Genomic DNA, 27,571 nt, shown 5'->3' on the forward strand with positions numbered 1-27,571 from the left:
CTCACAGACTTTTATACTTTATTAAAGTGTGTACAGAGATGAACTGTTCTGCAAGGCAAACCAGCCAAATGTAGCAAATAAAATTGAACCAAGTTGTTTACTGACAGACCTTATGTGCACATTAAGTTCATGGTGAATCATCACTGAAAACTGACACAGCTGGAAGAGGAATCACCATTTTCCTCACGCTCTCAGAATCCATTAAATGTGGTTTGTCAAACTTCCAGGCTTCACTTCATGTTGTATGAGGGTGTTCAGAGGAGCGTCCTCTGCTCCTATTGGCCCGTTGGTGTCTTGTTTGACAGTTGAGTCGATTGTGTCATAATTACCGTTCAAATTTGTGAGTTATGGCCAAACATCTCTTTGGTGAGGTCATAGTGACCGTTGACCTCCAAAATTTAATCAGTTCAACCTTGAATACAAGTGAATGTTTGTGCCAAAGTTGAAGTTCTTTGTAGGTGTAGGAGATATCACATGACAGGTCACATGACACAGAGGCATAAAAACTGCATTGGGGAAATTGCCGACCTCTCCCACCTGCTCTACCTGACACACAAGTGAATTGTTGGTGCAGTGTTTTCAACAGTGGCGAGAAAAAGTCGGCGAAAAGTGAAACGTGACCTTTTAAACACAGACTCGCAACCAAATATTAAATTATTTGTTCTGTGAATCACTTCTTGTGTCAAAGTTTCCAGCCAGCCAGACAAATGTGTTGTGTATCATGTTATATAATATTAAAATGATGGATTTCACGGTTGAGTTTATTACGACGTCTTGCTGGACAGATCCTGAGCTTTATGAGTCTCAGATGTTGGTGGACCTTTTACTCCGCGGCCATCGACCACCCTTCAGAGAAAATGGAGACAACACATGGAGCCACCTCCGTTGTCAAAAAAGTGATTTTCGCCACCACAAACGCACCAGTGTCTCCGCGTTTATGAGCACTAACGTGTGGCCGGCCGCCGCCCGCCGCCGCCTTTTGTCCAAACGTGGTGTTTGAGTGATTGGTTCCACTCGAGACAGCTGAATCTCCTCCAGGCCGTTAAAGCTCAGACGGTCCGGGCCTGGCCTTTAATGTCTGAACATGAATTCTGACTTGATTGTGCTGGACGTGAGACCGTGAAGAGTGGATGCATTAGGGCCAAGACACATGGAGAAACACTCTGTATGTGAACAGCAGGGCTTCTGTTGATGGGCCTTTATGAGCAGCTCAGAGAGGACGTTATTGTTCAGGGACGTTACACATGTTCTCGGTGCAGAGGTGAACGCGGCGTCAACTGAGGAAACACTTAAATGTGTCATTTTACTCACTTTTCAGCAGCTCGATCCAATCGCTAAATTGTTTCAGGACTCTTAATATTGTTCGGCTTTGATTATCGATGTGAAATCCATTAAAGATGTAACGGGTTTGTTCCAACAGAGACTGTAACCATCATCAATCTCAGTTTATTCTGCCAGGGGTTTTCTGGATCAAACGAATCTCTCACAGTCCAGTATGACGTCTATGAATTGTTAGTTGTGTCTTTCAAACTCTCCAGAGCCTCAAAATAATAGTTTATGATTTGACAAGACAAAAAGCGGCAGAAAATCTTCCCTTCTCGGAAGAAAATACAAAACGTCGTTTGACATTTTAGCTTCAAATGAGTTGCTGATTAAATCATTATCCATTAATTCACCGACCTGTTGTTTCAGCGCTGATTATGATGTTGTGGTTGTGACTCACTGAGCTAGGGCTAATGACTGTTTGTGTGTGTAACATATGCGACTAATCAGGCTATGTAGTTAGCAGAGGCAGGTTTTAGCCTGAAGGACATGATATAGTGAATGGGAGACCGAGGGAGACTGAGGGAGACAAGGCAGCAGGACGACCTCTCTACAGGGGACTCTTCTTACTTTTCTTTTCTGAACTCGGCTAATCAATCCAGTACCAGTCTCTCAGCTCCACTGTCTGCTGTTTGAGGAGTTTAGTACAAAGCAAAGTTTTCAAAGTGAACCAATTGTACTGAATCACTGACCAGGTCGGAGGCCGAGCTCCGCCTCCTGGTGAATAGGGCTGTGAATGGGTTTGATTACCCAAACCCATTCACTTTACTTCTGATTCACAAGGTTCTGATGCAGTTCCTGATTGAATTCATTATGGATTTTAACTCTGGAGCACTCTGGTGGCTCAGCCCATGGAGGCATAGTCCTTACTGCAGCAGCCTGGGTTCAAATCCGAGTCTCTCTCCCATGTCTCATACTGTCCCATTATAATAAAGGCATTAAAAGCCGATAATATACTGTATCATTAAAAAACACAGCAGCAGTTTTTCTTTGATATGAATGAGATTATCATTGAACTAAAGTTGTCAATTTCACCTCTTAACACTTAAATGCTTGAATAACCATTAAACACTCAAATTAGTATAATTTAGCATCACTCAGTAATTATGACAACATTTCACAGAAGTAGTTCCTGTAATATCTTAAATGACTCTGAGAGAACAGGAATCTGATGAGTGATTTTAGATCCTAGAGACCAACAGTTTAGATGCACATTAAAAAACATGTGTGTCAGACGTGTGTTGTTCCCTGGCAACAGGTGAACACCACTTCTTCCTGCGCATCCTGTTTTTGCTTTTGCTCTCGTCTTTAAAGGGATATTTCAACATTTTGGCAAATTCGCCTATCGCTATAATCCCTATAGTCTTAGGAGTAGGTTCATTACCTTTAATTGTTGGTGCAGGCTGTTTTCAGATTGGCGGGGCAGAAACTTGTGCTCTGCATAGTGCGCGGTATTTTCGCAAATACACAATCCAGCAACTCCAAAATGCTCTCGTGGACAAGTTGTGACCTGCACATTCACCACACTATGAGATAGTAACGGAACGAGACGGAGACAGAGTTGTTTTCGATGCAAATGTGTAGCCGGAACTACATTTCAGACACGGCTGCTCGGCAGAGTGACTTCAAAAGCGCAAGTAGTTCAGAGTATTTGCTTCATGTGTCTTCATGTAATGTTACAAAATTATATGTTATTATTTCATAGTGTGGTGAATGTGCAGGTCAATTTTGGAGTTGTTGGATTGTGTATTTAGTTTGATGAGGGAAACTTGGAGATACTGTGAGCCTCTGTTGCGTTAGCTGAGCAGCTCACGTCTCTGCCTCGCCGATCTATAAACAGCTTGCACTGACGTAATAAACCTACTCCTAAAACTATAGGGATTATGGCAATAGGTGAATTTGCCAAAATGTTGAAATATCCTTTTAAATCCAGTCGTGCTACCTTCAGACCTGTCAGTTGGTGGAACTGCGTCTGCCATGTGTTTCTCATTTGACCAGATCTTGTTGTGCAAGAGAGATGTTTACAAAACTAATGAGGTGTCGACCTCACATGTCCACAGAAGACTCCAAAGGGTCACATTAAAACGATCCAGTCAAAGATCCAAGATATTATTCAAATAAAGATTAACAATTCATATCAGTCAATCAATTCTTTTCAACCCAGCCCTACTGACTGACAGTTAAAGTTCGTGCTGCTTTCCTTTCTTATTAAAACTTATTATAAGATTTTATTTGTTGTGACATTTGTTTTAGTAGCTTCAGATTGCGGGAACACACTTCTGATCAACCCACAGGCATCTTGTCATTTTTTTTTTGCATTTTGATGAAACCAACAACACAAAAAAACCCTCTCCAAGTCACTCACTGTATGCCGGAGCAAAAGTATTGGGTCACATATTGGCAACAAATAACAACTGGCCTTTTCCAAATTTGTCCTAACCACTCAGCATGATGCACACCAAGCCTCCCCAAGCTCACTGTACATGAGCTGTGCCTAATGAGCTGGCTGCCGCAGAGCACAGCAGACCAGAGGAAAAACCACGGAGGATGTGTCTGTTGAGGAATTATTGTTGAGTATAATCCTCAGTGAATAAGGCTCTTGGTTCAACGGTCTCTGATTTTTAACAGTGTTGTAGTGAGTGTTGGAACTTATCACTCTGCAGTTTGGCTCGGGGAGAGGTTTGATCGATGCAACATCTGCGAGGTTGCCATAATTCCCATTCAGGTAAAAAGGCCGCAGTCCAAACATATGGTTCTTCTTCTGTGTTGCAGCTGATCAGTCGCAAGGACAAGGCCACGTTTGAGAAGCTGAACTATCTGACGTCCAAGGAGGAGAACTACACCCGCATGAGAGAATACATCCGCTCCCTGAAGATGGTGCCTTGTATTCCTTATCTCGGTGAGTACTACTTCAACTTCACGGTCTGCTTCAGTGTGTCCCGGTACGGATGCTGCGCTTTTTTATTTTTCAATCCTTGCAGAAATTTTGCACGTTGTAAAGCACAAAGCCATCAAACAGAACACGGTCTCAAAGCACAGGTGGAGTGCATTTGGAAAGATTTGCACTTTTCTACACAACGTTGCAGTTGTTCTTCTACAGATCGATGATGACCTCCCTCAGGTTTCAGCTTGATTAGGTTGAAGTGTTGAGCTGCATGCTCCATGTTGTTGATCATGGTATTGGATCTTAAAGGGACAACGAGGAGTTTCTATTTGGTTATAAAAAAGTCTCACGTTAATGTGGATGAATCTCCGCTACCCACACTTGTTAATGGGCCCATTTTCGATAAATATATCGTTTTGTCTCTATCGTTATTTTGTTATTATTAGTGGTGGTCGTTTCCTTACTTTCAGTTTCGTGGCGAGTCATGGGAATCGCCGTTTATGGTCGGAACTACGACGGTATGTGATTGTCTTCGAACCTCTGACTATGATTATTGATGAATGAAAACATGAGTCTGTCTTGCGCCGGTCAAAGAATTTTACGGTGCGCGCAGAGACTCATAAATGTAGTGTGAAAACGCTTCGCTTTTCCAAAACTCCTCGTTGTCCCTTTAAAGCCTGTATGATGAAATATTCAAATTGTCTTACCATGTTGCATCTGTTGGACCATCTGACTCAGAGCTCCACCCTGGTCCTGGTTGGCTTTCATCTCATGTACTGCAGTGCTCCTCTGGTGGGCTGCCCCAGTGAAACCCAGAATGCAATCTCTCTCTCAATCTCTGGTGCTCAGTCGCATGTCGCTCTGCTACTCATCGACCTGCACTGTCCACCCATGGTCACCTGACTCAACTTCTAGTCTTTGATGTTGCCTTCAGCGAGACTTCAGGTTCTCCGCCCATCTACTTGAACTTCATTATCCAACCTCATGCTTCTTCTCAGGCGCTGTGTTCCTCCAGTGACTCTGGTCTGTCATCACCATCCTTGTACTGACAGTCTCAGTCCAGATCGTTCCTCTGTGTGGTTCCCTGATGGTGGAACAAGTCACCAGAGTATCAGAGCAGGACGTCACTGTTTATCTTCAGAATCTGTTGAAGCTTTTACAATATTCTTTCACTGTACTTCTTCACCCCATCTTCTTCACTTAATGCATCTGATAGATAAGTAAATGCAATTTTCACATTTATATAACATAACTCACTCTGTTTTGAGAAACTTTATTTTCTCACAGGGCTCACAGACAGCTCTATGGAAACTCAGAAACCAGAGTCAGACGACCTGGCCAGGAGAAAGTAGACGCAACAAAAGCCTGATTTCCAGCCAGATTAGTCTTTGTAGTGTAAAAACCTCAACAAAAACTAACATTTTTTTCACAAGTTGTTGAGGTTTAGCCTTTTATCACTACCGTTTGCTGTTGAGCTAAGCTGAAACCTAAAACCACATTTAACATGTAATCCTCGCCCTGTTGGTGTTTGCTGCCATATTATTTTCATTATCGCCACTCGCTGAGTCTTGGGATTGGTTCGGATACAAAGGATCCTTTGTTGCCTCGGCTGCATTTGAAGGAGCCTTTGAAATAGGACAGTCTAATCTCACTGCTGTGATCCAGCCTGTGTTCAGATGCCGCCTCTGAAGTGGGATGCAGCTGTGATGACCTGCCTGACCACACTGTGTATTTCCTAATGTTGAAAATGAGATAAAAAAAAACAAAAACCAGATTGTTATCATTGACATATTATTTAGCTGATCTAACCGACTGTTGGTAACATTCAACCCTAGAGTTTAGGCTGGGCCTGGAACTGATAAAACAATCAAATGTTCTCGGAGAGTATTCACAAATATAATGAGACACTTTAGGAAAAAATATCTATCCAGTCAATACAATGCATGAGCTAGTGACAGTGAGACAAACACAGCGATACAGTTCCACCTTGATTGTTTGTCTGAGCTCATGTGATGTCATAACATCAACTCGCATCTCTCTGAGTTACGTCTGTGATCATGGTCCAGAGTGGAGCTGATGGGAATGAGATGTCTGAAGACACAGGCAGGGCTGTACATGGTTTTATTATAAGATCGATAACAGACTGTAAAAAATAATCTTAATGAAAGAGCATATATATACACAGAGTACCTGGTACATACTGTACTGTATCTGTAACACTAATACAGTGACTAAAACCTTTGGTGTGTAAAGGGAACGACACTGAACTGTTCGGTTTCTGTTTCTGTGCTGGAGCCACAGAAAGGATTTCAAGACTTCAATACGGTGGCCCCGAAGGCCAAATCACAACGGCAAACCAGAAAACAACGACATTTCACAAAACACAAAAACCGCCACGTGTGTTTTGTGAAATGTCGTGTTTTGTGAAATGTTTTTGTGTTTTGTGAAATGTCGTTTGGCCTTCAGGGCCACCGTACTTTAATGAACAGCTCAAGTTCAGAACTGGTGTCAGGATGTAGTTAGCCTAACTTAGCATGAAGACTGCAAGCAGGGGGAAACGACTAACTCTTTCCGAAGTTAGAAAACCCACCCACCACCACCTCTACAGCTGGTTAACCCACTGTGGATGGTCAAGGTGAGGCTACATGCTTTCACTTCTGCTGCCCTGTACTTCTGTGCTCTGGCTGCAGTGTGGATAGCCAGGTACAGTTGGTGATCACACACTGTGGAAACCTCTGAGAACATAAACACTGTTAAATGTAAAGTTGGTACCAGAATCATTGACGATACAATGGTCTAATTCTGCTACTTCATATCTCATCAACAACACACATTAGTTATTATAGACACATTACAATCCAGACACAGTTGACTTCAAGAATCATTCATGGTGTATTTAGTAAAAAAAAAGATAATCTGTAAAACTTTACTCACGCTCGGTGTGAATTCATGGTTTTATTAACAAATGTCAAATCCAGAAATTAAAAGGCAATTACTGGATAAATGAGACCGATTTGCTGAAATCTTCTAGAAAATAATATCAAAATAAATAACCAGATTTATTTCCTATGGAATCCCATACATACATTCTAGATATTTCATAGAAGCACCAATACTAATCTGACCTAGCAGTTTATTGCCAGCAGATGGTTTTATATCACTATTTTACAGATATATAAAATTAAAGTTTTGTTTTGTTTTGTCTTTCAACAAATCAACAAAAGCCCAACAAGAGCACAGGTGTTGATTTGAATGTAAAGTTGAGTTATGAGCCTAAACTAGATAAGTAAATTCTATACCTGGAAGAGGAATAAAATAAAATAAAAAAACAGTACGAGCAGTCTGAAGCAACGTTATGAATGGGAAGCAAAGTAAGAAGTTGTGATACAGCAATCAAGTGAAATCCCTTTGGAAGAAAACTGTCTGTTCAGTCCTGGCTCCGATTGGAGCGTTAGTGGAAGGTGTTTGCACTGGGTCGTATCATCATGATCACTTTCTTCAGAGAGTAAGCTCCGCCCCTGAACTCGGCCCAGTACACCCCGTCTTGGTAGCGGCTGCGGTAATGTCCGCCGCGATACCACACGCCGTTCAGGTTGGAGTGAGCGCAGGCGTTGTACCACCAGCCTCCCTTCTGGTAGTGGGCACAGTTACCTGGAGACACAAGGACTCACATCAGACCAACAACTGGTATGACACATTTGTCACAGATGTACAGTATAAATGCTGTTTTTGACTTGCGTGTGGATACTAACACTAGAAGCGTTCAGGAGTAGGACTGCAACTAAAGACTATTTTAATCTATCGATTATTGAAACGATTAATTGACTAATCTGATTATGAAGTATACAATTATTCAGTGTTTTCCATGTAAACCCTAATTCGATGTAAACTCGAAGGAAAATATTTTAATTCCTAACTATTTAAAGCGGAATTAATTAATTCCGCTTTAAAAACATCATGTAAACGTGGTAAATGACTCTTATTTAGACAACTGAGAATATTATTACCAGTCAGGTATTGTTCTCCCTCTATTAAATATGAAAGGAGGCTGAAAATCACAGGACATGTCTGTTCTGATGATACAAGTTACTGATACCTCAATTGTGTTCGCTGAGCAGCTCGTGTCTCAAAACAACATGCACCACTAATTAAAGGTAATGAACCTACTGCTATGACTAGAAAGATTATGGCAATAGGCAAATTTGCAAAAATGTTGAACTATCCCTTTTAGTTTCATAAGACATGTTTTCACATTATCAATGTGGATTAATCAGAGTAGACTGATGTATTTGACCTATTTGAAATTGAATGTAGGCCTACAATACGATAAAAATCATTGAATTAGTTGCCAAGATATTTGCAAGAAGGAAGTCTCTTTCTCTTTCATTACATTTCTACCCACCTGTATAGACATCATTGTCTTTGTCCAGTGTGGTAAACTGCTTGTTGTTATGCCAGGTGAGAGAGTCTCCAGCGTTGCCATGGTAGTGGCCCACCCGCAGCCTGTAGGACTCGGCCTCCGACTCAACACGGAAGCTAGCATACTCGGCGAACGTCTTTCGTCCGGTCCAGTCCTCCAGAGTCACCAGCAGCTTGTAGGTGCCCTGGTTCGTCAGCCAGTAGATGTTTTCGAGGCCTAACCAGTATTCACCATCGATGTTTCCAAAGCCTTGCTGTAAAAGGAGAAATCCAAGTCAGGAATAATTCAACCGCATTCTTCCCAAATTATGGGAATGCCACTGCCGTTCTTGTATTTTATGATTTACAAGAAAGAGGCTGTTTGCTCTCCCCTAGGACCGCAGCAACAATCCACCCATGTTTTCCAAGCATCTGTGAAACACTGGTATGATGTCAGAATGATAAGCCAAGAGCAGTGGCATAATGGCAGGACGTGTTTTACATCCTCTCCCTCAGACCTCACTGTGCGTCCGAGTCCCTGGCTTCAATTATTTAACACATGGGTTCAATCTGCGGGGAGTCCTCGTCCCTGCCAAATGCGAGCGTGTAATTGGCTTAAAGTGCCGTGTTGAGTCATTGAGGGTTGGGCAATGATTGGGTTGGGGGACAGCTTAAAAGTTTGTTGTTGAGTTTAAGGTATTGAGTCGAGTGTCCAGTTTGGGAAGTCCCCCCTTGAGGCCACAGAACACAAAACTTTGAATCTGATTTTACGTAACGATGGGTTCCGCCAGTAGTAACAGGGAAATGGCTTGGCGATGAAGCGATCGCATCACTGCGCTGGCTGCAGCTCTGAGAGCATGTTTAGGTCATTGGAAGTGATTTCAGCTCTGTTGATGTGATCTCACAGATTTGATTCTGTTGGGTTTTCTTAGGATTACTTACATGTTACACAATGAGCTGGAGAAACAGTTTGTTTTGTTAAAGACACATTTCAGCTGTAGGAGCAAAATGATGTTTTGATGGTTTTATCACAGGTGTGACTGTGTAAGGTCTTTATTTATATAATAATGGCAGTTTTCAAAGTTTGTATAGATCCCATTTTCAAATTTGAGGAGAACTATGCAAGTCTGGTCGTTTTGTTAACCTTCCTCCTGGCCATGTGCATTTGTTTATAACAAAGCCGGCAACAAAGCAATCCATGGAGCGGTGGATAACATTATATACTGTATCATACTGTATACATGTTACAATGTGTATATTAGTGTAGTCTGTCATAAACAAGAGATTAGAGGTTATGGGTTGTGTTTGTGTCGCAGTGCTGCAGAGAAAAGAGCTGGGACACCAGGTCGGAGGCTCTGATTGGTTTTCAGTCAAGAGACTCCAGTAGCACTGTTCTATTTAGCCCAGAATGTCAACAAAAACACTAATGTCACATCCCAGCTTTAAAGAAGACTGACATAAAACTGACTGTGAAGCAGATGCAAAGGGAAGTGTGGCTAGACTGGAAGTGACTGCCACTATCCACGACAACCTGCAAGGTACCTACTGTAAAGCACTGAGAATCTGAATAGAAGACGAATTGATTTCACATCTCGCATTTACTTTAGAAAGATGTTAAAAAAGAAAATCTAATTTCTCTTTGACTTAGGTAATTGCAGTACAGAGCCACCACCTCTTCCTGAGGTTCCATACAGTAGTTTGCACTGCAGTAACACAACAGTTCTCCTCAGACACAGGTCTACTGTAAAGTCTGTTGCAACTAAAAGCAGCAGCACAACTCATTTACTCCAGCACCGCAAACCGAGGCAGCAGCTGAGAGGGAGGAGTCAGGGGCACTGTGAGCTGCAGAAGACAGAGGAAACTCTAAAATCACTGTTTAAAAACAGCTGCTATCAGTGGAATCATTCTCCCAGTGTCCTGTATCCACATCATCAATAATATGCTACCCCTACAATTTATACAACTGAAAAGCCTGTCTTTCATATTGTGTTTTTAGGAGAAAATCAAAATTAATATTGTAAATGGAGTGTAGTGTGAATTTTTTCGGGGGGCACTTTGCTCATGATCAACTCATGTTAGAATCAGTACAGCTGTGTGCACTGTGTCCACCCAGGTAGATGCAACAAAGGATGCTCTCTTCAACTAATGCACAGTACATGCACTGAACGTGAAGTTCTTGAAGCAGTTGTGTGGCTGAATTCATCACATGTGGTACTTAGGACTGCAGCTGCTCCTGATATGTAATGACTGGTATTAATGGGCTGTTGGCCTACTTATTACATCTACAAAAGTGGTCTTCAGTAAATCTAACAAACTAGGTCTTTTAGAATCGTCAGTGTCATCAACAGTAGCTTGTTAGCAGAGTCCCAGTCTGAGCTACAGATGGTGACAAATTACAGGGAAAACTGGAAAAAAAAGAGGAGGAACAGGATGACAGTGCTCCAAGCCACAGAGCACAAGGCCTCACTAATGGTGTGATGACTATTAAAAGGATGTGAATCATATGCTGTGACCTTCAGTCATTCATTGAGAAATTGGGCACATGTGCCAAGGCAGCCTTTCTACAATTAGCCATGAATAGATGAAGTGTCTTCCTCAATCAATTAGTGGTGTATAAAAAACACTGTCCGTGCCAAATTATGAGACAGAGAGGAAAGAGAGGAAAGATAAAAGCGAAGGACAGTTTCACTGGTTGTGAAACTGGGGTAAAAAGTTCAGTCATCAGTTTACTTTAGCACAGTCAGTCAAATGTGGAAAACCATGTGTGCACAAGGAATGTGTGAGGGGACACATTCTTTGTTTCTTAGTTTCTCCTTTAATTTATCTGTAACTCTGAAGTGACTCAATAATAATGAGCCAAAGTGAGATTAGACATCTTCAATGACCATTGATATTTTAATAAACAGATCTATGGGTAACACTTTATAATAAGTACACAGTATTAAGCTTTAAGCATTAATAAATACTGAATTCTTCATTTATAACTCATGAATACTCACAAGTATGTAGTTTATAAATACATTTAGTGCTTATCAATGAGTAAAACTTTTTTTGACTGTGTTTATAAACTACACACTAATGAGTATTCGTGTGTTATAAATGATGAATTCAGTATTTAAAGCTTAACTACTGCTTAATGTGTACTTATTATAAAATGTTACCGATCTATGTAACAGTTGAATCTCACAGGCTCATATTTGAGTTGAGGGCAGTGTTTTATCAGCACACAGAATATTCCTTGCACTATATTATTTTTCTATACAGTTACCACTGCACCTGTTATAACTTTATTTTGTCCCAGGAGTGCTTTAGTACTTTTCCGATCACTTACTAACTGTAATTATACAGTAGAATTACAGCTAATTAGCTGTAATCACACCGTCAAGTAGCATAATGAAGATGGCCAATCATATAACTGGAGCATTTTAGTCTAAGTGCATATGTTAGGTATTAAAAGACTGAAAAAAATCTATTCAATGCAACAGATTGTGACACAGAGAACTGTATCATTTGAAGCTTAGATCTTCAGTATTACCTTGTACGTCTCCCAGTTCCTAAAGAAGTTGACGGAGCCGTCCTGGCGTCTCTGGATGACGGTCCAGCCACCCGGGTCGTGTCTCTGGTCGCACCAGCCCTGCATGAGTCGGTTACCGTTGTCTGGCTTCAGGAGGAACATGCCGCTGGAGGTGTATCCTGCCTCCAGAGCCTCCAGACAGTCTTTGAACGGACCTGCAGGACAGAAGGAAAAACGGACTAACACAGCTGTGCTCTGCAGGCTGATCCAAACAGCTTTAGTTCATTTTCACCGACATGCTATTATTGAATTTGAACATCTGTTTAATCAAAATTGAGGTATGAACCAATACATGACGATGAGGTACATGTTTTGCTATCTGTGGCTCTCCCTACAGTAAGGGTCAACAGCAAAATGCTAGGCCTACACCCAAATATGGACTAATTACAATGATTAATGATTGGACAACTTAATGCTAAGCCCAGTTTCTTGAATGGTTCTAAGATCTAAGAGCTCTTTCCTTTTTTTTTTGATAACTCTGCTCCAATGATGATCCAAAGTAACATTCAGAAAAGACACAATATTCTTTAAAGGGTGGGGATTGATATGTTGTCACTGATAAATACTCACTGAAGTAAAAAATTGGAATACATTTAAAAAGGCCTACATTGTACTGACATTAAAACTTTGATAAATCACCAGAGTCTGTTAAAATATCAGGCCGTTTAATTTTGACCTTGACAACAACATAATAATTTTCAGTTGGTTAAACAAACAACACTGCCTATTTCCTCCCCTCCCTGCAAATACCACTTTTATTCCAAAATGTTCCATCCTTGATGTCATAATGGTTATTTTCATTTATTCATCACTTCTCAATGATGTCCCTTTATAAAACACAGAGGCTCAGAGCCTCTTCTGATTGGCCAGCCACAGGAAAACAAGCTTAATACTGCTTCTATAGTGACGAGTCCCCAACAGTCAAATGATGTACTGTAGTTTAAATGGTTTTAACTTCAGACTGCAGCATTTATAAAATGTGAAGAAAGTGAGAACGGGTCTGAAGTCTGGATGTGTTTTTCCAAATTAAGTGATGCTCTTAAATTTAAAAGATTCAATGTCCAGTTGAACCAGAAGCGTCTGACCAGGGCTGTCATATTTTCCTGTATGCCTTGTTTCCATCTCTCTCCTCCTTGCATGGCCTTTTTTTTCCTCAGTAAAGTAGTCGGTCTGCCACGTGCACTTTTTTCCACAACCATCACAAGATGATCATAAGACCTGGCATTAACATGCGTCTTCAGTGATCTGATTACAAGTGGTCAGCTCGAAGAATGTCCGTTCACACCTGGTTTTGAAATGCGTCTCCAGTGACCAGTTGTGAACTTGGACTCTGACTTCCCACAATTATATGCAAATCAACATGTGGTGTTGTTCTCAGACGATCAGTAGACGTGTGTGCGCGTGCGTGTAAAAGAATGTGGACCTCTGAACGTGGGCTGGCCTTGTGTGTTCAGTGCGTTCACGTTTAACACAGAGCTGACCACTGGTGGTCAGATCACCTGTTGATCACAGGTTTGACTGACCTCGGTCACGTGTTCAAAAGAACAACTATCAGTAAAATCAGAAGAAACTAATTCTAACCCGTGTCCTTACAAGTGATGCAGGAGCCTTCATCGTGTTTCCACTCTCTAAACCTGCAGCTGCCTCACATGAAAAGTGGGCTGTGTGTTTCTGTGTGAAGCTGCTGTTCATGTTGTAGAGCTTATTAACTTTTCAGTTTCAAGTTCTCTCTGGAGTTATTAACCTCCACTTGCCCTATGGATTATTGTTTTTGTCCACTGTATGTAGATTATACACGTTATCCACCTCCCACATCGCTCTACTACTGTAGAACTTGACTCTGTGCTGCCTTGAGGTGTCTGGAACAAGCAGCGTTATTCATGTTTAATCTAAGCCTGGGCTGCAACAGTAGGGCTGACTGACTGACTGACTGACAGTCCTTCTACTGTACCACAAGTGTGCCGAGTTGCAGTTAACTGAGTCACTCAGAGGTGGAGTGCTTCTAATACAATACAATTGAGGCTTGACCCTTCTCTAGCACTGCTCTCACTACAGGCATCATAATCACTAAAGCAGGCAGAGGAATACATGTAAGAAAACCTTAGCAAATAGAGGAGAGATTCACTATTTCAGCACCAGGAACTGTGACTGAGATCAGTACAGCCTGGTGTGTTTATGTCTGTCGCTCAAACTCAGCATGAGCGAAAGTATGATAAGCAACTTCACATGGGGTAGATTTAATATTAAGATGTTTTTTAAATAACTAAGGGGTGGATTTTATTACTGGTGGAGCGGTTTTGCCTGTTGGACATCAGTTGTCAAACACTGTTTTAAAGGGACAACGAGGAGTTTCTATTTGGTTATAAAAAAGTCTCTCGAGCCGACCAGCGTTTCCTTACTTTCGGTTTCGCGGCGAGTCATGAGAATAACGCAGCCGAATCGCCGTTTATGGTCGGAACTACGACGGTATGTGATTGTCTTCCAACCTCTGACTTAAAGGTTGAATATGTAGAATATTTATTAAAAGCTATATTTTTTCAAAAATAATACATCCAGGGGGCGTTTAGAGGGGTACAGAATGAAAGTATTGCTTTTCCATACATTTTTTTTTTTTTGTCTGAATTATTATTTTAAATTTTTTTGACGGGCTCGACAACTGACTTTCTGTCAACGTTCTGTTTACATTCGTACTTGCCTGTAGCCGACATGTGGCTCAGTTCTCCGCTGTTTTCCTGCCTCCTCCTGGTCGGATGCGTTTGTTTCCAACCAAGCCTTTTTAATAATCAATCGGTGGATCAATGGATTATCATATACTTGTTAGGATGGGTGTATTTGTGTAGTCTTATCTGTCATAAACACGTTTATCGTCGCGGACTTTCGGTGCCACGGAGCTCCTTTTTTTTTTTTCCAACTTGACAAGAGCGGAGGCTCTGAGCAGCAGCGTGTGGAAGGCAGAGAGCCTCCACTGTCCCTGTAACAAGCTACAAGTCATTTATTATGCTGTTAATGACGGTAAAAATGAAACATAAGGTAAATATCCTGCTTAGTCCTCCTCCTCTGCTGTCCTCTGATCAGAGCGGAGTCCCTAGCAATGGCCCGTTTTACCTAGCAACGGTCTGGCAATCGACTGCTGGAATTCTTTTTCTGTTGTTGTTCTTGTAATTCTACATAGTCAACCTTTAATTATTGATGAATGAAAACATGAGTCCGTCTTGCCCCGGTCAAAGAAATGTACGGTGTGCACAGAGGCTCATAAATGTAGTGTGAAAACGCTTCGCTTTTCCAAAACTCCTCGTTGTCCCATTAAAGGAAAGATTTCCGGGGGATTTCCCCATATGCAGCGGCTACAGTCCTCGTTGCAGTTGGCCCTCGTCGAATCCTGAATCGTTGGCCCTTTGCTGCATTTTGTTCCCCCATCGCAACTATCCTCACTAGTACACACTATTAAGCATTAGTTAAGCATTAATAAATACTGAATTCTTCATTTATAACACATGAGTACTCATTAGTGTGTAGTTTAGAAATACAGTTAGTGCTTATCAATGATGAGTAAAACATTTTTAACTGTTTATAAACTACATACTAATGAGTATTCATGTGTTATAAATACCAAACACCAACTTTTTGAAGCACACAATAGAATACAGATCAATTAAAGCATGGAACTCCTTACCACTGCCAATAACTAAACTCACACACAAACTAACATTCAAAAAGCAAATAAAAAATATTTTGGAATTTCATATCTGTAAAATAACATACGCACACATACACATGCACACACACATACACACAAAGGGTCTTATGTAGGGTAATAGGGTCTCTTGTTGTCATCTTCATTTGTTTTACCCTCTTATTTTATTATTTTTATTTTATTTTATTTTATAACTGCTGTACATCAGAGTTATCTTACACATGTTCTTTGATGTAGATGACAATCTGATTGTACAGATTTAATGTAAGGTTTTGTTGACTTGTCTTTTCATGTTGTGATTGCAGATTTATGTTTAAATGTACTGGTTTTAAATGTGGACCCCAGGAAGACTAGCGGCGTTCTAGATGGGGATCCTAACAGATAAAACAAATAAATGATGAATTCAGTATTTAAAGCTTAACTAATGCTTAATAGTGTGTACTTATTATGAAATGTTACCTCCTCTCAATTAAAGGCAAAAAGCCCCAAAAATATACTTAAAAAAAAACACGAGTATTTCCCTTAAAGGGACAACGAGGAGTTTTGGAAAAGCGAAGCATTTTCACACTACATTTATGAGCCTCCGCGCGCACCGTACATTTTTTTGACCGGCGCAAGACGGACTCATGTCTCAAAGTCAGAGGTTCAAAGACGATCACATACCACCGTAGTTCCAACCATAAACGACGATTCGGCGGCGTTATTCCCATGACTCGCCACGAAACCGAAAGTAAGGAAACGCTGGTCGGCTCGACCAGCATTTCCACCACCACTAATAATAACAAAATAACGATAGAGACAAAACGATATATTTATCGAAAAAGGGCCCATTAACAAGTGTGGGTAGTGGAGATTCATCCACATTAACGTGAGACTTTTTTATAACCAAATAGAAACTCCTCGTTGTCCCTTTTAACTTTGTGCGGAATTGGACAATATGTGGCAAAAGTCCCGAGAGGACAGACCTGAGTGTAGATGTGTAGATGTCAGTGCAGGCAGCTGCTCACCTGAGGGCGTATTTGTGAAGCTGTACGTGTCACTGGTCATCGTGGGAACCGGAGGTGGCAGCGCTTTGGCGTTCTGGTCATTTTGTATCTCGTTGGTCATGGGGATGCTGGGGTGGCGGTGGGTGTAGGTGGGCGGGTGGTAGGGTCTGTAGCCTCCGGGAGACAGCGCTGGTCTCTGCAGGGGAGGCTGAGGGACGGTGCGAGGCTGAGGGACGGTGCGAGGCTGCGGGCGGACGAACCGGCTGCTCTCCTGCACCACGCCGTACGAGTACCCCCCTCCCACTCCCACTCCTCCACCTCCACCTCCACCTCCACCTCCTCCTCCTCCACCTACTCCTACTCCTCCTCCTCCCCGCTTACACTGCTCCTCCAGCTGCACCAGCAGAGCGCTCTGGTTGCCGGCGATGGCCGACAGATGCTGGTACTTGTGCTCCAGGTCGCGGTAGCGCGCCGTCAGCCTCCCCATCTCGTTGGTGTGGTTGAGCACGCGGGTCTCCAGCTGCGACGCCTCCAGAGCGTTGTCCCGTTTGCGGATGATCTCGTGCAGCAGCTGCATGTAGAGCTGCGTGACCCGGGAGTTCATGTTGCGGCTCTCCTTGCGCAGAAGCTTGACTTCGTTGATCACGCCTCCGTCCACCTCCACCAGCTGCTGCAGAGCTTCGATCTGCAGCCGCTGCTTCTGCAGCTCGGTGTTGAGCAGCTCCAGCTCCTGCTTGTTGACCCGGTTCTCCAGCAAGGCCTCGGGCTCCATCTTGTTCACACAGATGGCCCCGGTGTTTTTCTGCTGAGGCACAATGAAGGTGTAAGAGCATTTGTCCGTCTGTTGGGCGCTGCTGTAGTCCACCGCGGCGCGTTTCTGCCGCTTGGGTTCAAAGATGAACTCTCCCTCCTGGATCTCATCGCTGTTCCCGATTTCCTGGGTGTCTCCCTGGAGAGAGGACTCCGGTCCAGAGAGCAACAGGAGAACCCGCAAAACCACCACAGGGAGAATCATAGCCCAGTCCTGCTGCACCCGAACCAGCATGGTACCTGGAACAGAGATGGAAGAGAGAATCAGCTAATACCGTAAATTCTCCAATAAAAACCCAGACTTTTATTTGCTTCAGCTGCCTCGACGGGCTTTAATCCATTTTGCACAAATCTTGGAAAGTATTATCAAATAGATTGTTTAAAGAGTAAGAATATTACTTCCGAAGTGAATTTAACAACACTTGTTCTCTTGCCTTTGTTGCCACTTCAAACCGACTGACCCAAGGAAAGAGCCGGGGCATCGTTCAGTTTAGTTTCAGTAGCATCAAGTTTAATCGTGCCCATAAGAGTTCTCAACTCAGCCCAACTAATGTGCTGGTTTGGGCCGAAAATATATGCCAATGAGTCGGGTAGGGTTGTGCTTTGGTCTTCCTTTTTTTTGCCCAATTTTAAAGAGGAACTAAGCAGGATTATTCCTGTGGCTACAGTATGCTACATTTTTACCTTAATTAAAAAGCTCCCGAGCAATTGTGAAAGTTAACTACATGACATGTGACTTGTTACGAGTGAGAATGGAGGCTCTCTGTCTTCCACCTTGCTCATGGCTGAAAACCAACCTTGCAACATCCGCCCCGGTGTCCCAGCTCTCGTCTCTGGGCACCGTGACACAAATACGCTCTGGAACTGCCAATCTTTTATTTATGACAGTTAAGACTACACGTCGTAACATTGTGTATGTTATATAACCTTATCCATTGCTCCATGTATTGATTTTTCGCCGGCTTTGAACAAATTCACATGGCCATGTGGAGGGTTAGCAAAACAGAGGAAGAACTTGCATAGTTCCTCTTTAAATGAACGGAATGCTATTCGGGCTTTCGGAAGGTGGGGAGTCTTCAGAAAGGACAAATTGGTCCTTTCTTTACACTGAACTGAACGACTGAAATGTGGCAAATTGTCCATATTGAAAAATTTTAACAGATGTCTGTAACAATGGCACCAAGGGAAAAGAGCGATTTAAGCAATGCCGTCGTACGCATGAATTAAGCACAGAAATAGGTCCAGCTTCTAATTGAGACCGGCTTTTATTTGCTCAAATCTGTAGCCAGACCCAGCCAGTACAGCAGACCGGCGTCTATTTGAGACTCTTCTTTTATTTGAGAATTTACGGTATTCACTCTCTCACATTATTAATATAAGGCACAAATACTTCCTGTATACTTCATAGTTTTTTCTGTAATCCCCATCCCTCGGCTAATCCAACAACTACATGCAATGTGATCTACTCTGTTGCTACAAGCCCTCACCCTTCACCCGTCAGCCGATCAATCAAGGCATCCCTCGTAAAAACAATGATGAGCTGTCGAGCAACTTCTGACCACCACTTGGCTCTGGTGTTTTCTTGTCTGCACGCCACATTGATACATGCCAAGTCGGATTGCCTCATATCTTCGAGCCACAGATGAGAACCACACCATGAGATGCATGAATGGGAGTGGACGTGACTTGATTCCATACAACACACAACACATTTCTCCTCTCTTCTAAAATATATGAGTAAGAGCACTGGTCTCCGGACTTGGCCCCAGTGTTTGTGTAGTGGCACGCTGTGTTTTGATGTTTCTCTTGGTCTCGGGATAAAAACTGCATCACGGCATCGGAATGTTGAATAACACAAAACACAAAAGGAGAATCTCCCCTGACAATACAAGTGTTATCTATCTGTTGTTGGAGATGGTTGTTTCTACATCATAACGCGCTCTGCCAACTCCTGCCTCAGCTCGGCCAGTTCAGTCTGAACTTTATCCATTTTCCCAGCATACAGTGGGGGTCTGTAAATGTCTAAATTAGGTTTTTCTCATGTTGAAAGATCGTAAGTCAAATTCATGACTCACACGAGCGAGCCGTGAGTTCAACATGTGGCCATAATTTTTCGATTCAGTTGTTATTCTGCCTTCATCATTTCTTCCTCGGGTTATGGTTATTAAGTTATTGACGGACTTTATATTCTCTGACTGATTCTAACCAGGGTAGACAAATAACCATGAAACATTGAGATGATACGTTCTTTCCATGTCTACAGCTCTCACTGAATGTTGATGCATATGGTTCTGTTTACTCAGCCGTTTGATGACGTGTTAACACAAACAGATTTGTGGTCAGTCATAAATGTTGAGCCCTAAGTGAACCAGAACTGAAACCATCAACTGATTAATCAAACAGCAGAAAAGTGATTAAGATTTACTGTAATAACTGATTAATCACCTCAGCTCCCCGTCCTCTGGTAAATTCCATGGTAAAATGAATCTGAGATCTGAGCCAAAACGAAACAAGACACTGAAGGCATCACTTCAATGATACAATTATTTAAAAAATGATCAGCAGAGTGATGAGTTGTTGTGGTGGTTAAGAAAGATGGTCTTCATCACTTCATTGTCCAAGAAAGAGCCCCAGATGTCCTGCTTACTATTTAATGTGATCACTGATTATCATATTTAATTTATTCATTAAAGGTCAAATGGTAAAATGGGGGTAAAACCGTGATATCCAGCGTTCAGATTCTAGTTTGCAGTGCTCACTCGAAGCAACTGGTTCACTCCCCAACGTGGTCCATTAATTCCTAATGGACACCTCGTTGGGCATTATCCTGCTTATACCATGGTCACTTACCAAAGAAAATAAATAAATCCATTATTTATACTTAAATGTGTTTTTCACAAGCCACAGCTGAGCGGTCTATTTAATATATATATACCGCAGGCGAGAAAACAGAGACCAGCAGCTGTGGCTGCAGTGTAGAGCCACAGTGACTCTGCTGCAGCCTGATAGTTGGTCAGTGAAGGGAAGTAAGGTGATGGCTACAAAGTGTTATTTCAAAAAGCCACTTCTTTTTTTTTTTTTTTTTTAAAGTATATTTTTCGGCTTTTTGCCTTTATTTGATAGTGATGACAGTAGAGATAGACAGGAAATGGGGAGGCAGAGAGAGGGGGAATGACACGCAGGAAAGGTCTGCCCGACGCGGGATCGAACCGGGGACGCCTGCGGCGAGGACTGTAGCCTCTACATGGGGCGGCCGCTCTACCCACTGCGCCACGCACCGCCCCCAAAAAGCCACTTCTTACAGTTTGTGTGTTACAGACTCTGGTGGTCAGAGGATGATGCGCTGAAAAAAACTTGTTGTCCTCTGAGTCCCTGTTGCTATGGTTACCAACTAGCGCAGTAATTTAGAACTGTCATCAGGCGATTTAACCAGAACGTCTTTAATAGGTGTCCTAAATAACCATTTTTAACGGACGCCCTGCAGCCAATCAGAACCGAGTATTCACCCTGACCATGGTATAATCCCTTGAATACTATAGATATGTTGTTTCAGTTGTAGCCAGCATGGCACTTTCATAATTCAACTTGCTCGCACGTTTAATCAGGCCCTGCGGCCTCGGTGGTAAACCACCCTGTCAGAGTGTAATCCAGCCTCTATGTCACACAAGCAGAGAAAACATCCCTGACCTCATCAGGCTTATTTCCTCTCAAATTGCTTCTTCTCCACAGTAGAAAAACCCAAGAGGAGCCATTAGATCTTTGTGTAAAATCACTGAAGCTTCCCTTGTAAAAATCCAGTATTTAATGGATTCTTAAAGACTTTCCAGTTCTTCCCGCGGCATCCGGATATATTCCTAGACCAGATTAGACACGTAATTCCTCCAGTGTGTTCTGGGTCCAGCCCCGAGGCCTCCGACCAGCTGGACAGCCTTGTTGGAAGACTTCCAGCGGAAGGTCACTCCGAGCTCCCTCTCACCTGCTCACCCTCTCTGCGAGGCTGCAGGAGAAACTCATCTCAGCCACTTGTATCAGCAGCCTCATTGTCTTGGCCTCTACCCAGAGCTCATGACCAGAGGTGAGCGTCGGAACGACCGGGAAACCGAGTGCTTTGCCTTCACACTGAGTTCCCTCTTCACACTCTGGAACAGCAACATCTTTATTCCTGATGCTGCAACGATCTCTCGCTGCATCCTGACTTCACTTGTCAATAAGAACCTGAAATACTGAAACACTCTCACTTAGGACAGAAACTCCATCTCAATCTAAAGAGAGCTATCCGCTGTTTTCTGACAGAGAGCTACGTCTTTGACTTGCTGACCTTCATCCCAAGACTTGTTAAAGGCTCAGGTCACTGGTTGACCTGCGGACTAGTCACTGGTCTTTTTTTATTTATTTTTTTGAAATCTCTGCTACTTTTAGTTCATAAAAATATTCAAGGATCATTTCATTTTTTTTTCCAGCACAAAAATGTTTTTTGTTTTATTCTCAAATGTTGTAGTGCAAAGTGAATCAGTGCAGTGGTATGTGTGCGCGCGCAAACACATGTTTACCATTATACATTTGTGTGTGTCTGTGTGTTTATCAGTGGTCATTACATGGCTAGACGTTTAAGTAGCCAACAAGCCTTTAAACCGGAGACTGCTCGTCTCTGCAGGGATGACGGTGTCCTGTCTGCAGCTGCAGCGTGTGTGTCTGTGTGCCTGTCAGGTCTTTGGTCACAGAGAAATGCAGCACCGTCCCATAAAAAGCCGGTCCACAGCAGCAGCACACAGGTCGCCATCTGTCAGGCCAACTCCTGAAAGGTGTCAGCGGACACGTACGCGACCACACAGAGAACAAACACCGGCCTCTGTCATAGACGTCAGGATCATTCAGCCGCCACCGAGGTGATAAATCAATTAGTCACGCGTGCTTTGTCCCCCCACCACCTCGTCTCCTGCTCCTCTCTCTCTCTGTCTGTGTCACTGTGTCACTTTCTGGCACACACTCGCCCTCAGCCACACACAATGCGCACACAGCAGGAGCAGTTGCCGGTGGCTGAGACTTGTCTGCGCCACGAATGTACGTCAGCGTCTGCATTCAAAGGCATGCCAGGCCTGTGGAGAGCACGGGGTGGGATGGTGCGGGGGGGGGGACACTCCTGGTTCTCTTCATTCAGAAGATTCAGTTGAAGTGCGAGCTGACTAATGAACCTAAAGAAACAACGGCTTACATTAAACTGAGATAATTGCAGATTTCTAGGTAGTCTCGAGCTGAAACCTCAACATGAAAAGGTGAATTCAGTCTTTAGAGGTATAGTTCAACATTTTGGAAAATTGGTCCATTGCCATAGTCCCTATAGTCTTAGGAGTAGGTTCGTTACCTTTTAATTGTCGGTGCAAGCTATTTTTAGAACGGCGGAGCAGAGCCGTGAGCTGCTCAGAGCTACGCTAGGGGGGCTAATGGGATTTCTTGGTTTCCCTCATCAAACTCATCAAATACACAATCCAACAACTCCAAAACGCTCTGGTGGACAAGTTGTGACCTGCACATTCACCACGCTATGATGAGATGATAATAATGGAACGTTAAAAGACGGAGTTGTTTTCAAGGTAAATTCATGCAAAACCGCTGATGCGCGTTCCAGTTGGGGGCAGTTTTTCGGCAAGCAGTCTCTACATTTGCCACGAAAACAACTCTGTCTCGTAATGTTCTGTTTTTATCTCATAGCGTGGTGAATGTGCAGGTCACAACTTGTCCACCAGAGCGTTTTGGAGTTGTTGGTTTGTGTATTTGATGAGTTTGATTAGGGAAACCAAGAAATCCCATTAGCCTCCGTAGCGTAGCCCTAAACAGCTTGCGGCTCTGCTCCGCCATTCTAAAATGAGCTTGCACCGACAAATAAATGTAACGAACCTACTCCTAAGACATTTGCCAAAATGTTGAACTATCTCTTTAAATTGCAGCGTGTTGAAATGACAACATGATAAATTGAATTCTGCACACAGTTGCACCATTTACTTTATTTATTATTGGAGAAATGAGCCAATCAGTCATGTCATCGTGTCAAGGAATGATTTAGGGAGCTGATATTTGCTGGTGTTACTCTTACACTACATATCCCAGGGGCTTTGTTCCCTGCAGTGTCGTTGACCTCTTGCAGAGCTGTGATTTGGCCCTTTTGTTTGTCTCATGAATGCTCTCATGGACAACGTCATACACAGTGCTGCCAGGGGTTTAACACAGCTCCACTGATCTTCGAGAAACACAGTAGTTCGCCAACAACTGCTTAGACAATGAAGAGGGTTTGCAACAGTCCTGCATGTAATCAATGCAGGATTTAAAATACTTAAGAAGTTATAATAAAAAGCAAAAGTAATCAAACTGAAGCATATTTGTTGCATTGACCACCTGAGCTCATCTCCTCTGTGGAGGCTTTCAGGTGACTCTGACGTGGATCTGATCTACTCAACTTCAACTTGCAGCAAGTGTTCACCTGTTAGAAATAAAACTTTCTGAAGTTTCCAGCAGATCCACATTGTTGTTGTTAAGAGTGTCTCTCTCAGAGTCTGGACTGAATGTCTGTAAGAGGTAGAGCATGGACTGAAAAATGCATCGCAGAGACTGGATTGTGTTGATCTAAACCACATCACCAGTCACCACCTTCAGATCAATACATCAGGCTTGGCTCAATGAGAGACAGAAAAGCTACTTCATCACAGATGCACAATCAGTAAAATTATCAACACAAGGCAAGACTGAGATTCAACTAAGTGATGATATCAGGTGGAATGAAAAAATGAATATGCAAATCAAGACGTAACTTGACGTATGGTTTAACGTTTGCTGAGCAATCCCTAATGCTTAATATGCATGTAAACATATGGCAGCAGAATAAAGTGAAACACACTTTGCTGTTTACACATTCAGCAGAGAAAAATCAGCATCAACTTAGAACAATGCCTGTGTCTCCTGACCAATCAGAGTCCAGCGCTCCGTCTCTTTTAGCTCTTTGTTTGGTCTCCTCCAGCTGCAGAGGGAAGCACCTGGCATGTTCAGCAGCCATATATATATAAACACTGTTGCACATAAAGTTGGAATAAAATATATTTTTTACCTCTTCTCATGAAATGATTCAGTGTGATTTTTTCTTGATAACAATCAACAACATTCAACCTTTATAATAGGAATAAAAAGAGGAATGTCTCTGAAAATGAAATTATTCCAACTTAATCAGCAACCATGTGTAAAAATATGTGGGTGTGTTTGTTGCTAGAACCTTTTCACCAGTAAAGCAGCATCAAGTGTACCTAATTTTTAATTTTTTTTTAGCTGCTTTGCAACTAGTATCAATGACAACAGGACCAGTGCTGAGCCTTTAATATGAAATCATGTCTCAAAGGAAAAGAGTGGGTGGATTTTCCTCTTCCATTTATTGGCTTCATTATTAATGAACCACAGGCACATAAAACAAACAGAACAAACTTGTCATGTTTTAAAATGAGAAAAATATGAGTCCTGAAACCCAAACCAGTGAATGTTTTCAGCTGCGCTGGTTCACACCAGTGTCACAACCGACTCTTTGCAATAAAACAACCAGTCAAACAGACACTTTTACACTTTTAGAGCCCTGCGGCACATCGATACATCAGTCAAAACAAAGTTGAGCTGTGCAGTGATATCAAGTCTGTGATGTCGACAGATTTCACATAAGAATAAAAGGTTTAGCTCAAAGCTGAAATATAAAATACTTCATATAACTCACCTCCTGTTGTCTCTGTCCTTATTTCCCTTGCCCCTGTGGCAGGTTTGACTCCAGGTCCTCACCACTCAGACTCATTCCACATGTCCTCTGCTCCTTTTATTGTGTCAGTGGAACTTTCTCATATATTTTTTTACTGACTGTCAGAATCAACTCCCTGTTAAGACCATGAGGAAAAATGATGTCTCTGGTTTTCTGAGTGTCCGGCGGCGAGGCACCAGGAGCAAACCTCACTCATCTGCAGCGCCGCACTCCTCCACCTTTGTGAAGTGATCCCTGAGCTGAGCGACAGAGTGCGTTTCTCCTCCTCCCAGAGACTCAGCCTCCCTCTGTCCTCCTGCCATCACAAATGAGATACTCACTGTTGCTCAAGGTAATTAAGCTGCGAGCCGCGGCAACTCCCCTTTTCCCCCCTCCCCTTCCACAAACGGCAGAGGCTCCCTGTCCCCCCACCTAAGCCCTTGTCCCCTGCAGCCCCCACCTCCCCTGCATCTCTCAGCCCCACAATGATTTTTTTTTTTTTTTCCACTGCTCCCCCTCTGTGGACGAGTCCGGGAAAGCTGACCAGCAGCTGCATGTGCTGCTGGAGGGTCACAGGTTAGCAGCATGTGGATCCGGGTCTTTTCTTGGACAGAGGGATGCGTATCCCACGTTTTTACAGTTTGTTGTCCCTCTGGTTCGGCAGCACACTGAAGCACTTAGACTACAGAGCTGTATGAGCTGCCAGAACCTGTGTTTGCATAGAGGAGCTAATGAGATAATTTCACCCTCACAGCTGCTCGCATTATTGCTGTAGTGACTTTGTGTTTTATTATGTGTTTATAACAATATGAAATCATAATCATAAGCTCTCTTAAGTGGATGTTCAGAGAGTTTTGAAACAATATTTCTTCATTGTAACTCAGAGCAGCACTGACAGGGTGCAGTGGCATGTGTGGAGGCATGAAGTCATGGAGGTGGAGCTGAAATCTCAGGCTAAGCTCAGCGTGGACAACAAGGTGCTTTTCTAATGTCCACAAGTCAAAATAAATACCAGTTGTTTATAGTCCTGTGTTAAAGCCTTAGGCTTCATAGTTTTGGTATCTTTCATATTAAAGCCTTAGGCTTTAACATTGAAGTGAGGAAGCTTTAGAAATATAACTCTTGTTAAAATTGTTTTGTTTTGACTCCACTCCAGTACAACTTTGTCTTGTGCTTCTTTCAGAGTGCAGTGAAAGACACACAAAGCTGAGAAATTATGTGAATATATATATATATATTGGAGCCAGTATTTTTTAGAAAAAAAAAAGATATATGTATGTATATAGTGTGTATATATATATATATATATATATATATATATATATATATACACACACACAGGCAGTGTATATATATATATATATATATACACACTATATACATACATATATCTTTTTTTTTTTTCCTAAAAAATACTGGCTCCAGGTGGTATTCACACCTTCCAACTATGAAGGAACACATAAGGACCTATGTAGGAAACAAAATGTGTAATATACAGTATATAGTTATAATAGTTCCCAGAGGTGCTGAGCTATTGTTGCCTGTTTTACCTGTGGTCCTACTCATCCTAAACCATCTCAGTTGGGTTTAGGTCAAATGACAGATAACACTTTTGATTTAATTAACACTTTTGTGTAAACTACATAATTCCATATGTGTTCCTTCATAGTTTTGATATCTTTCATGTCAGGGTTAGGCGGTTACATAGTACAAAAATGAAGCCCCCTTTCTTCTAATCTTTCTTACTAAATGACTAAAACTATATTATCCACATATAGGTAATCTAGGTTTGCACACACAAAGTTGAAAACAGACAACATAAAAGTTGTTCTGATGAATATCATTGCTTTATTGTGCAATGACATTCATTCACTCTTTTTTTCATCTCCACCAACTTGTGAGAGAAACGTCTTGCTCATTCACTGCTACAGTAAATCCTCCACTGTGTTCATAAGACAGTGACTTTTTCAGCCTGCCGTTGCTGAGCAGGCTGTGCACTTTGGATCTCTTTGCTGAAACCAGCTGCCTGTTGTAGCTATTAAAGCTGCAGGTTGTAAAACCAACACAATGGCTTTAAAGGTGCTAAAAGACTCAGAGAGCCAAGACCCCGTTAGTATATTTTTAACTAATTATAATTATA

At 42.4% G+C, this 27,571-nt stretch overlaps 2 protein-coding genes across 2 annotated transcripts in view; one reads left to right on the plus strand and one right to left on the minus strand.

The window, feature by feature from the left end:
- Positions 1 to 27,571, plus strand: part of LOC146977698 (ras-specific guanine nucleotide-releasing factor RalGPS1) — a 104,384-nt gene that overhangs the window by 28,290 nt on the left and 48,523 nt on the right. Inside the window, exon 8 of the mRNA XM_085794120.1 lies at positions 4,096 to 4,222. Coding sequence (XP_085650246.1) covers positions 4,096 to 4,222 — 127 coding nt within the window. The remainder of the gene's footprint in view (positions 1 to 4,095; positions 4,223 to 27,571) is intronic.
- LOC146977699 (angiopoietin-related protein 2-like) lies at positions 6,312 to 25,753 on the minus strand. The gene is made up of 6 exons (XM_085794119.1): positions 25,414 to 25,753; positions 17,211 to 17,909; positions 16,881 to 17,156; positions 12,141 to 12,334; positions 8,610 to 8,880; positions 6,312 to 7,858 (listed from the first exon to the last, which is right to left on the minus strand). Exons 2-6 carry the CDS (start codon positions 17,902 to 17,904, stop codon positions 7,659 to 7,661), a joined length of 1,635 nt encoding a protein of 544 aa, XP_085650245.1. The 5' UTR covers positions 17,905 to 17,909; positions 25,414 to 25,753; the 3' UTR covers positions 6,312 to 7,658.

The sequence above is a fragment of the Trachurus japonicus genome, chromosome 12, assembly GCF_045865225.1.
Source record: "Trachurus japonicus isolate A0001 chromosome 12, Traja_1.0".
In the NCBI taxonomy this organism is placed as follows: domain Eukaryota; kingdom Metazoa; phylum Chordata; class Actinopteri; order Carangiformes; family Carangidae; genus Trachurus; species Trachurus japonicus.